Source organism: Natator depressus, chromosome 17, assembly GCF_965152275.1.
Source record: "Natator depressus isolate rNatDep1 chromosome 17, rNatDep2.hap1, whole genome shotgun sequence".
Classification (NCBI taxonomy): domain Eukaryota; kingdom Metazoa; phylum Chordata; order Testudines; family Cheloniidae; genus Natator; species Natator depressus.
In genome coordinates, this window is record NC_134250.1 from 3,308,185 (window position 1) to 3,320,537 (window position 12,353).

The 12,353-nt window shown below is 53.0% G+C and overlaps 1 protein-coding gene across 3 annotated transcripts in view; it reads right to left on the reverse strand.

Moving 5' to 3' along the window:
- ZSWIM7 (zinc finger SWIM-type containing 7) overlaps positions 1-12,353 on the reverse strand; it is a 37,276-nt gene that overhangs the window by 17,205 nt on the left and 7,718 nt on the right. For all 3 annotated transcript variants that reach the window (XM_074974895.1, XM_074974894.1, XM_074974897.1), the window contains exons 5-7: positions 10,340-10,442; positions 2,508-2,612; positions 1,295-1,471 (exon numbers count right to left, since the gene is read on the reverse strand). In XM_074974895.1, the coding sequence (XP_074830996.1) occupies positions 1,295-1,471; positions 2,508-2,612; positions 10,340-10,442 (385 nt within the window). The remainder of the gene's footprint in view (positions 1-1,294; positions 1,472-2,507; positions 2,613-10,339; positions 10,443-12,353) is intronic.

Sequence of the window (12,353 nt, forward strand, 5' to 3'; positions counted from 1 at the left end):
ATGACAGGATGAGCTTGTTTGCACCATGTAATACATCAAAACAGTTATTTTCAGAATGGACTTTTAGATGCCTAGAAAATCATCAGCACAATGCTGGGATCCCCAAAGCCTGAGTTAGATGCTTAGGCTCACTCTGTGCAGGCGGGAAAGAGCTGGGCAGCTAAGAATGGGACTTCAGAAGCCAGCCCGCCAGTCAGGCAACTGCCTGAGCCAGCCACTGGGGTGGGGGTGCTGAGCCCTGCCATTTATAGAGCGTGGTGCCTCTCTCACTGAGGGATCCACAGCAGGAACCTTGCTCCTGGACTTGATCAGGTGAGTTTGGTGCTAAATGGGGGCGCTCCCTGGCTTTCTTCGGAGGTCTCTGCCAACAGCGTATCATATGTGCTTGTTTGGCTTAATGTCACCAGCTGAGCAGCTACCATCAAAAATATGTTTTATAATTAAGGGGTAGGAGTCTTATTATCTACATAACTTCACAAAAATAGCAGACAAAAGCATTTCTCAAATGAGTCCATTCTACAAATATTGTGAGGTATCACATGGTACAAACAAGCTCATACTGTCACGTGACTATAGACTTCTGCTTTAACTGAAGACAAAAAAGTATGGGAAAATGGATAAAATATACACGGGGGGGCTAAATATTTTCCCACTTTCCATACAGGACTATTTGGAGTACACACTTGCATTATCAATTGTATTTAGAAGCTTTCTGCCAATTTTGGTAAAATTAGACTGGTTCTGCGAGTTGCGGCCCTTTTTCTGATTTTATGCCCCAAACATTTAAACATGTGATACAATAAACCTCCCACGAGGGCTGCATCTACATCCCCCTGGGAACGACCACCGGGTCTGTGCCTAACTTGACAGCAGTGACATTTTTCTACCTGCTGGGTTACCCTTAGGAGCCTGGATGGATCTGGGCTGGTACACACGTAAAAGGCCAGCCCCAAAAGATGTGTTGAGGCAAAGAAGCTACTGTAAGAGATCAACCCTACACTAGGGAAGTAAGAGGAAGGGCCAAGAAACCACCAAAAAAGCTGCCACTTCTGTGTTCATAGCCCCTCTCCCCCAAATCCTTGAGGCCCGCAGGAACCACAGCAGCAGGTGACATGAAGGGCATGGAAGTCACAAAATCTCAGCCTCATGTTATGAGGCTCCGTAACATTTATTACAACACAACAGTGCAGGGCTGCTAAATAATTTCCAGCCTAAATTCAGCTTGGGAGGAAAACTAACTGCCTTGATCAACACTTGCTCGCCTTAGGGATGTTAGTAATGCTTGTCGATGTACCTCAGAGGAGCCAGGGAGGCGTTGCAGGAGAGAGGGTGTAAGCACATGGTCCAAAGTCCTTCTTCCTTCCTCCTCTTCCTCAGCCAGTAAGATGCTTGCCAGCTGCTGGTCAGAGACAGATAGCTCTTGGCATGCGCCGGTGGCCTGGCTGAGGTACATGGCAAGGATGTGCTTACACTGCAAGACACGGATGTGAGCAAATTAGCAATAAAGGTGACGCATGAATGGCAGGCTGGCTGCAAGGCTGGGGCCCGACCCCAACATGTTCCAATCCCAGCAAAGAGAACACGGGCACAAGCTAGAGAGCGTGTAAAGAATTCTACCCCAGGCAGTAGCCAGGCCCAAGTCAACTGTGTAATCAAGGCAATGTTCACCCCAAGGTTTTGGTACAGCCAGCCTGGGGCTCCTACCTGCATCAGGTCTCCTGGGTGTCTTGTGTGCAGTGTGCCCCTGCTGCTCACACAGCTGGCTGAAGATACCACAGGGCCCAACTCACACTGTGTCCCAGGAAAGACCCAGGCTCACTAATGCCTGGCCCGACTGCCCCACACCTGCCATAGCCAGGATCATTCCTGGTCTTTCCGTCCTTGCTTAGCTCCTGCAGGCCCTTGCCCAAGTCTTTTCAACTCAAAGCCACACGGTTCCCATATAAACAGACCATGGGCCTGGCCCCTCTATTCGGAGGGCAGGAGATGGAGATAACAGGCCTCCTGCTGACTGTATCAGCTCACCGATGTGAGATGCCTTCTGCTCTAGGATATTACCCAGAGGACTGAAGGGTCTTCCCTGTGGAGAAGTGAATTATGAAGCACTGCTGTGCCCTGCACCCTTATCCCCACATCAGCCCCCGCATGGACTGTTCCCCTCTCCTGTAGGTAAGTTCAGTGCAGAGGAGGCTCCCCTTTGGGATCCATTAAAGACTCGGTTATAACAAAGGCAGCCTGAGAATGAGTCCTGGGGCCACTGATCTTTACTGTCATAAATAGTAACACTTCACTGCAAATCAACGCTACCCCATGAGCCCGGCTGCTTACACACGACTCCCCACTGTCAGATCAGGGCATGGTGGCCACAGATTGCCCCAACATTTCAACACTTGCATGTTTCCTCCCTTGCGCAACCCAGGTATATGAAATCCAGCTCAGGGAAGTGTGTCAGTGGCACAGCCCCCCCGCGCTCCCCCACTCCCTCTCACTCAAGGCAGGCAGCTTACCACCAGGCTGTCGTTCTTCCGCAGCACGGAGAAAGCAAATGCAGGGCAAGTGCAGAAGTGGCAGGAAACATAACAGGTGTACAGTTTGCCTGAACTCCCGAGGACCTGGAATAGACAGAGTCACAGAGTGGGCCTCAGAAATGGGGGGCTCTGCCTGCCATTTCGCTCCTGACTCCCTGTCACTCACCACTTTTACCTTATTCCCCCAGCTGCCAGACAAACTGCATGGGGATGGGGAGCTTGGAGTGGCACATCCTGAAAGGGGCCACCTGAAATCCGGCACCTCGTGCTTGCGCTTTCTGTCTGGAACCTCGCCTCTCGCAACTGCAGGAGACAGGCTCCCCCGGCCACGCCCTGGCCTGTGCTACGCAGGGGCCGCTGGTTCAGCTCCTTCAGTGCTACCACAGGGTGCCACTGGGGCAGACACAGCTCCCGCATTAGGGTGACGTGCACACGTCGTCTCCCGCTGGGGGAGTTGAACCCAGAGCGGGACTGTTTTAAGGGAAGAGAGGCCAGTGTCAAGCCCGCCTGCCTAATGGATAACAGCACGGTGAGGCATTTGATAGTTCAGGGGGCAAAGGAGCCAGGAGAAGTGAGCCAACCTGGCCCCTGATGGTCTTGAAAACTCTGTCTGACAAAGGCCAGAGACAAGGGGCTGGCTGTGCTCCATCCCCACTGCCCCAACTAACTTCCAAGCATGCCCCAAAGCAAAGATTTGTCATAATACCCTGCCTACTTATCCACAAACGCCCCCGACTTACAACCTGTGCACTGGGGACGAGGGCTGCAAACTGGGCAGGAATGGGCCCACAGCACGCCTCTGCCCCAGCTGAGATTCTACTGTCCAGGGATGTGACTGTTTAAGAGAACTCTGCTGCTGCTGAGCACATGGTCCCTCACACACCAAACTGGAGCGAGGCTCCAATCAGTGGATGGAGAGGAGTGTAAAACTCCTCACAGTCACCCCAGATCTTCAGACCATCCCGCAAGTTCTCAGTGGCTAGAAGGGGCGGACAAACCTCTTGCATCTTATGCCGGACAAAGGGAGTTTGTGAGCCCCGGGCCCCAAAGGACAGGGTGGGAAATAAACCAGAAGGCAGCCCTTGCTGGGGACTCTTCTCCTAGCCAGCTGCAATGGCTGGAAGCCATAAGGGGGTCTGGCCGTTTGGCTGCAACAAGCAGCTGCAGTTGTTGGATTTCAATTTTCTTGAATAAACAAAGTTCAGGTCTCTAGAGAAGGGGCCTCGCTGTTCCATCTCTGTGCTGGGACCATTTCAGGGGAAAGTCTCTGCATCCCTTTCCCAGGTGCCGCCCCTTCACTGGGGTGGGGGAGACACCACTAGTGGGGATTACGCCCCACTCGGCAGAGGAGGGGCATGTTTTCAGTTCAGGGAAGCAGACAGGCAAGATGCGCTCTTGGCCGCTGCTGGGACTGATGTGAATGGCCTGAAAAAGCCATCCCAGAACCTCCTACTTGTAACTTCTGGCAGGCAGGAAAACGGCTTGTAGGAGTTAATCCCACCCGGTGCTCTCCCCTGAGCCTCCTGCTCCTCTCCTCAGGTGCTGCACAGGGCGGGGAGAGAAATCTGGCTACAACAGCAGTGCCCCGGTTTCCGAGATCTGACTCCAGTCCAGCCTGCGTGTGCAGCTCACAGGATGCCCAAGCGGCATTTGTCAGCCCTGCAGACATGGGCAGGGGACTTGGCCTGGCCTTAATGCCAGGGAAGTTCAATAGTTGGCCCCCTCTGGTAGCCTGTCTCTGGCCAAGCTTTCCCTGGGGAATCCCCGCCCTTAGATTTACCCAGAGCCAACTGCACAAGGTTATTTAGAGGGCCTGGGTGGGTGCGAATCTCTTACCGACCTCATGGGTGGGCAGACTAGACTATTATTGTAGTCCATGCTTCACAGAAATCAAAACCAATCACACCTGCCTCTATCCCAATCTCCTTTAAACCCGCAGTTATTGGACTCGGGCCTGATCCCCAGCACAACTCCACTGATGTTGAAGGCCTTGTCTACCCGTACGAGGGTTAGAGTGATCCGTGCTGCAGGGTGCATGTGAAAGGCTAGAGTTATGTCAGTGTAATCCCCATGGGAATGCTCCTCTTCCAGCACGGGCCTTTTCCAGCACTGGCTTATGTTGCTTTGGAGGGATTTAAGCTAAACCAAAAAAGCCCCACTCTTGTCCTGGACTAAGTGTGTCCACATGGGGTTTATATCAGTGCAACTTGGAAAGCTTTGCTGTGTAGACGAGCCCTAAGGAAGGGGCCCTGACTGGATCCAACGACTCCACAAACACTCTTTGCTCTAGTCCCACAGAGCAGACGACTTTGGCACCCCCTGGCTTAACAGTGAAAAAGCAGCAGAGACCGTCTGAATTCTGTGCACTGACACCCATCTTCAGGAAACCGCGCTCCTTCTAGCCTCCTCCTAGTGCCCACGCTATCCTCCCTCCAGATCCAGTCCTGAAAGCAGCTCTCCTAGGAACGTCTCTGCATCACAGCTCCATTTTCCCCGCCAGCCACATGCTGACCGACTGACTGGGCCAGGGGCTGGCTCAATATTTTACTTAGGAGCACTCATCTCATCTCCCCCCTTCCCCAATCTGGTTTTTGGATTGCTTCCCAGCTGGACTGGGCCTGGCGTCTGGAGGGGAGCAGAAATGGTAACTGGGGTGTGTTTACACTATGGAGAAGACTGGGCTTTGATCAGAAACTGGTTATTCACCTTGCCTGCCCTGGGCTCCCCTTCACTCCACACTCTGTGTTTGTTTCACTTGCAGTAGGTTTGTTATTCTCTGTCCCGTTTGATTGTTTGCTTGCAAGATTAAGTATTTTGATGGCAACTTTCCCTCAGCCGAGTTCAGAGGCTGCCAGCGTTGCCCTGGTTGAACATTTCCCCCGTGGTGCTGGCTGTCCCTCCCAGAAAGAACAGGCCTTTCACGTCACTCTGATTCAGGTGGAATCTCAAATCCACGGGCCACGCAGCACTGAAATGCAGCGGACAGAACGAGAGGGTGCCCTGCTCCCCTCTGCCTGAGGCGCTGTGCTGTCTCCTCCCATCGTCCTCTCCGGTCTTGGGGAAACAAGGGCTGCTTTGCAAACTCCCAGGGGGCTTGTCCATCCCCTCCTGCAAGAACTCAGGAGGATCAAAACCAACCAAAACGCAGCTTCCGGAAGGAAACCACTCTGGTGTTCCTGTGACGTACATCGAGCCAATGGCGTGAATAAGGCTGGGAGCTGGATCCTGACCTCAGAGACAGGAGCACATACCGTGCTTGCAAGGCCGGTGGGCGCGAAGAGGTGGAAGTCCCCAGACATGCAGCCAGGCTCTGCTGTGGGTCCCAAGGTGGAAAAGGCTCCTGAGCACAAAGAACCAAGGCAGATGGGTGCTAGTTTTTAAAAGTCCAAACCTTCCTCTCTTACTGTGTCTGTCTGTGGCATGGATAAGACGAGATCCAGGGGAAACCAGCACAGGAGGCAGGGATAGTGCGGCGCTGGGAAACTGGCTGCACAGACATTTGGGGAAAAGTCAGGTGAGTAGTTGTTCCATTCCAGCAAGTGCCGGGTTCCACTATCATCTGGCAGCTCTCCCTGCAACCAGCGTCTGATTAACCAGCACCATATGGCTAAGCCCAGGAGCTGAGCAGACATTTCCACATGAGCATTTTAATCTGTTTACAGAGAGCGTGGCAGGCTGCCACAGAGTTCTAGGAAATTAAAATGAAAATATATTTAAACAAATAATCTAATAAAGATACAGGATGTGAACGATCAACACTAAAGAAACAGATCAGGCCAACAGCTGAAGGCAGAAAGGGGAAGTTAGGCAGGAGGGATGGAACAGGCCCAGTCTGAGCTTGACCTGTTGCCATGTCACCCCATTCCCGCTGGCTGGCTTCACTTCCATGGCCTGCCGAGTACCCGTCGCTGGTCACGCTAGGTGTGGCTAACCAGTGCCCAGACTGTGCAACATCAAGGGCCGTGTTGGCAATTGCCAGGATCCCAAAGGTTGCATCTATATTTGCATATATTTTAAAACCCCCAAATAAAGGCTTGCAGCTCTGGCGCTGGCTGGTGCTCGTGTCTCCGCTGACCAATTATGAGAAACTGCTTGTTTAGGCCACCAGCGGGTTTGAGACATCCCCACTCCGGACCTCCAGGGAGCTGGGTTTAGCCCACAGGCTGCAGTTCAGATGAGCACTAGGAGAGCCCTTCAGATGATGGCTAGAGTTGTAACATCAGGCCTGGAGCTGCTAGCCGCTGCGATCCCTGCACTGCCGTACTGAGCAGGAGGGGCAAAGGGCTGCTTTCATTTGAATGGGGATATTAAGCTGAGGCCAGTTTCTGCCCCATCTCGGCAGCTGGAAGGGAAAGTGACCTACGCTGCAGGGAGCAGTATCAGGTGTGTGTCCAGGAGGAGGCTGTTTCTGAAGCAGTACCCAGGATGACGGATCATAGGCAGCACTGGGGGCTGGTACAGTCCATTAGCACTGACATCCCTTCCCATCCATGTCCGAGCCCTGGGCTGCAGGGGCACCATTCCTGAGGGCAAGTCCAAGACTTGTTTGTCTGATAGGTGGATCTATGTATTATCTAGCCCCGCTGAGGACTTTCCCCTGCTCCCAGCAGATCCTCTCCTCTGCTGGGAGTAAACACTCACATCACGGGTGTGCCGCACGGAAGTCTGGCCCACTGACACGGGTCTCCTCAGTTGGTTACATCAGCACTGAGCCGTCAATGGATCCAGCCCAAGAGAGGGTAATGAGCTGTGAGAGAATGAGCTACTCCGCGGTCAGCATGCCACCTCAGTGCCATGGCTTTGACAAAGCCCCTGATGGCATTCCCGTCTCGGTTCCAGTCACAGTCCTTGGGGGGCTCTGCGCCTTGCCTCAGCACCTCAGAAAAGGCAGCTACAGCTGCAAGGAGGAGGAGCGCTGCAATGGGGCTTCAAGCCCTCAAAAAGAACAGCTCTCCACAGCAAAGACATTACAGCAGCAACAATCCCGTGCCTCAGAAAAGGAAACCAGCTGAGAAATGCATGCCCGGCCTCCAGGCTATTTATCAGCTGGGAAGATGTCCTCACTCCTCTTTGCGAAACCACTCCCATCCTCCTCTCTGATGCCGCTGGAAAGACCAGACTGCTGCTGAGAGCCCCGTGGTGCAGGGGCGAGGCTTTTTACTTACTAGCGCCTGTGGCTTGGCCACTTGGCTTGTGTGCTAACCCTCTGCTCGCGGGCCAAGACTTGCTGCTCCTTTCCCCTATAGGAACCAGCCTCCGATTCTGCTTCCTGAAGCGGGGAGGAGAGCAGCTCTGAAGTCTCTTCTTGTGAGTGGAAATTAATCCATTAATTGGGCTACGTTAGCAAATGATAATCCATAAAGGAAAATTGTAACTATTGTTTGTTCCCACTGGTGATTGTCAAAGGCAATCACATAGCAAAGAGCCTGGTCCATCTTGCCCTGAAGTCAGTGGGGTTTTACTCCACTCAATGGGAGTAGGATCTGGCCCTCAGAGGGGCAAACACATGAGAGGGCATGTGCACTAGCTAGGTAGGCGGCTGGGGTGTTTGCCTGGCCAAAGCACCCAGAAGGGTGAAGCTGCCCCTTTGTAGGACCCCGTAATTGACGATCAAGGCTGGGAGCTCTTTGGGGCAGGGACTCTCACTCTCATTGTGCACTGCCCGGCACAGTGGGACCCTGCTCTCCGCTGGGCCTTCAGCACTGGCCATAGCACAAAGAAACGCCCCAGGTCACCGAGCCAGTGAGCAGAGCTGCTCGGGTGGAGGGAGAAGGATCTCCTCCAATGCAGCTGTTCCTCACAGTGGCAGCGCTGTTGGCCAAGGTGGTGGAAGAGCTCTCCATCGCTGCCAGGAGACGGGAGGACAGCAGTCAGACAGCTGGCCACGCCACACACAAGGCATTAACACCACATACAGAGCACGCATGCTCACTGCGCTGTCCAGCTACCTCTAAGCAGAAACTGGGACCAAGCCCAGCTTGTCTCCGTCACTTTCCTCCAAGGGCTTCCCGAGAAGGAATGTAAACCCAGGGGCTCGGAGAGGTACAGCACGCGAAGTGTCCAGCCCTGCTGGCCGCGAGGAGCTGCTGCAAGGTGAGCTGAGGATGCACTGAGCCTGCATGGACAACGAGAAGCACTAAGGCCTCCCCACGGCACTGTCTCTGCTTAATGGGGGTTCACTTCAAAGGCTGACTGCAGCCACTTAAAGGAGAGGAGTCCAAACTTGGGCCCAGCGAAGGGCCCAAAGGTTGCACGGAGCTGGGATAAAATGGTGCAAATTGCTGCTCCCCTCAGCCTTAATATGTAGGTGCATCTGGTTAAGACTTCACATCCCAGCATGCAATGCTCCATCTTAGCCCTAAAAACACACTGCACAGAGCCTGGGCGCTCCCAGGCTGGGCATTTAACAAGAGCAGCAACAAGGAAGGAAAAGCCTCAAGGCCTCCAATTAATAAAGGAGGCGTCTTCCCAAAGAATCACTGGAGCCCAGAGACAGCAGCGGCCTCAGAGCACTGGAAGCAGCAATTAGTCCTTGTGAAACACCAACAAGCAACCGCAACCCCTCAACTCAACCCAGAGGCCGTGTTCCTAGGCCCATGGGTTTATGAATCAGGTCTTATGGGTGGGTCCCACTCACTCTCCAGAGTCCCCAAGAGCAGTGAAAGCTCCTCACGTGACTCAAACAACACAGCCCCTGAACATGTGACAACGATCACACCCTTATCCAGGGCAGAAGGGCGACTGGGACCACACCCTCCTCTTCTCCCCAGTTAAACAGAAGGGTCTGCGGCAACGGCACATCCCAGCCCGGCCCTGGCCGTTTGCAGCTGTAGGGGGGACAGCTGAGGATGCCGCTCAGGGCTGTTCCAACACCCAGGGCACAGTTTGTCGTTCTTCAGAGGTGCATTGAGCCTGGTGCAAGGTTCAACTGGCAGTGACGGAAAGGCAGCCCTCTGTTTATCCCACAACAGACACAGTGTGGGGAGCCTCCACACATCAGCCCCTTCTGCTAATAGGTCTCAATCCTGGCCCTGGAGGACCCCACTCTGTGGGACAAGGGCACTTGGATCGCTGTGGCCCATTCAGACCTTCGCTTCTCTACCAAAGATGCCAATTTTAGGGTGGTTTTTGTGATACAGAGACTTGACCATTGTGAGCTGGACTCCGCCCCTTGATTCAATTCACACCAGTTCCCTAAATAGCTTCCAGATGCAGCAGAATCACTAGTCACTAGTCCATCGCCCCCAGCTGGGCAGAGAGTTACCCCCCTGTTGGTAGCACACCCTGCTAGACCAAGAGTTCAGGACACTCGGGAGACACATTGTGATGGGTAAAAATGGGATCAAGGCTTATTCTGCAGAGACGGGGCCCTGTCTGAGAGTTCCTGCTTTTCCCCAAGGGACAGAAGTGATACAGAACTTTGAGGGATATGATGAAAATTCTAAACTGAAATCAGTGATCCCCAGAAAACATCCTCCTAACACCGGTATCCACAGGAGCACAGGGAGCTGCTAGCTCAGATCAGACGAATGGCCTTGTCTCTGGGAGTAGCTGGATGCTTCTCAGGGAGGCGTAATGCAACAAGTGGCACCATTCTATGCTGCGGTGGTTACATTAACACTTGGCACTATGGCTCTTCTGTCCCGTTTAAGATGCGGTATGTTTCCATGTCACATCCCTCTCCACCTAAGGAGGTTCTGAAACAGTCAGTGCATTTCCTTATTCTATGAGGCACAGGGCCACATGGGCAGCCAGCAACCGAAAGGGACTAGACAACTTGAGAGTGAGCCAGGAGAAAGCCTGGTCTGTACCTGATACACGGCCCTTCCACTAGAAGACACGATTCGCGTGACGGAGTGTTGATCAACCAAATCCAAGGCCGCCACAGCAGATGAGCCAAATACAAATTTCAGCCTAGAAGAGAAGAAGTCCCTGGGTTAGACTGTGTTGCAAAGGTCTGGACTGCTCCAGCTCCTCTTGAAATCAATCGGAGTCTTGTCACTGGCTCTGATGGGAGCAAGATTTATCTCTTAAAGGCCATTGAGCCAAACAGAGCCCACGACGCGTGTGGCCAGGGATCCCCAGGGCATCTCTAAAGGTGTTCTGCAAAAATCCCAGCACTGCATTAGTCTGCCGTGCTCAACGCCCCCATATAAAACCTGATTAGGAGCAGTAAAGCACATTGGTCATTCTCTCTCCTTTCTTCAGGTTCTCCAACGGGACAGCCAATCCCAGCCCCAACTCCAGGAGACAACCTAGACACTGGAGACAGCTGCTGGCATGTGGGGCTGCCTCTGAAGGGGATCCGTAAGGTTTTCATATTCTCATGTCTATGGTGGAAGATAAGAACATGAGAGAGAACTGCCCCAGTTTCCATCCCAATCACAAACAATCCCCCAAGATTTTTCAAACCCCCCCCCCCGAGTAAGATTTAATTTGAAATAAATTATTTTTTAAGTTTTTTTCTTTAACGCTGACAAATAAAAGGTTCTATCTGGGGAGGCCAAGTCCCTTCTCCAGTGTTGTGACCCACAACCCAGCAGCACTGGCCAAGTGCAAGAGGCCCGGAGAGTGAAATGGTCGCCGTCTCCAACTCAGGTGAAAAAGGAGCATCGATTTCAGGCCTGATCATTGAACTCTGTGGACACAAGGCACTATCAGCCACACAGGTAAGGGTCTGGCTTTAACGGGGGATTTTTAACTTGGTAGTGTCCTTTTAAGGACCACTGATTATCACAAGTGGGGCATGAGGGAAGGGGACACAGGCTTCCTTTATCCACAGCGTGTCTACAGGAGGCTCTCAGCATTGCTATCATCAGGGCAGCCTTTGGCAGTTGCAAGAGTGGAAGCCACAGTGCAGCCAAGGCACTAGCATTTAAACCACTGTGACACCTATCCCTGCTTCGAGCGGGTCTAGATAACACCGTGGTAAAAAACACCAGCAACTGCCCTGTCTACATAAGACCTCCCAGCGGGGGAGTTGCATTACTGGCACCTGCAGCGGGACAGGTGGTAAGAAAAACCTAATGTAGGGCCCTGGAAAAGGAGCCAGGCTCCAGCTCCCCTAGCAGCCGAAGTTGGCAAGAGGAAGAGCTACATACCCACCAGCTGCACTCCACTCTGACAGACAGCAGAGAGCCACCGTGTTGTCAGAACGGTTATCAGTGAGGATGCAAACAGGAGCAGCATTAGAAAAACCAAGCGTGTGGGCATGGGGAAAAGGAACTGGTGTTTCTGGCACATAGAGCAGCGTAAGTATGCACAGGGGTCACTGTCCCAGGTGGAAACATTGGTCCAGTCAGTCTGGAATCCTGCTCCAGCTGTGACCAACACCTGATGCCTCACACTAAGGAGGAAATGAAGTAGCCTGTTGTGCAATAGAGGATGGGGCGAGGGGACGCCTTCCTGACCCCAGGAGAAATTAGCTCATGCCCTGAAGCATGAGATCGGATTAGCTTACAATGGCTGAGTTTATAGGCTGAGTCTCATAATTGAGGTGTAAGTCAGTGCTCCGCTTTGCCCCAAAGCAAGCTGGGAAAGTACGAAGCTGAGGGCCAGGGAGAAATACTTCACCCTCTCCCCTGCACATGGCTGTGCCCATGCACAGTCTAGCACGTGATTAGTCCCCTATCTAGGTGCTTCCTGCTCACATTCCAAGGACTGGAGATGACTAGAGATACTATTCCATTGTGATGGTGCACATTCGTCAGCAGGGTGGATGCTCGTGACCCCCACTGGGAGACTAGAGTTTCTGTATTCCTTCTGAGGTGTTTACATTCAGCCCCCCTGCAGAAAGGCTTTTATCTGCATGTGTTAGACATCACG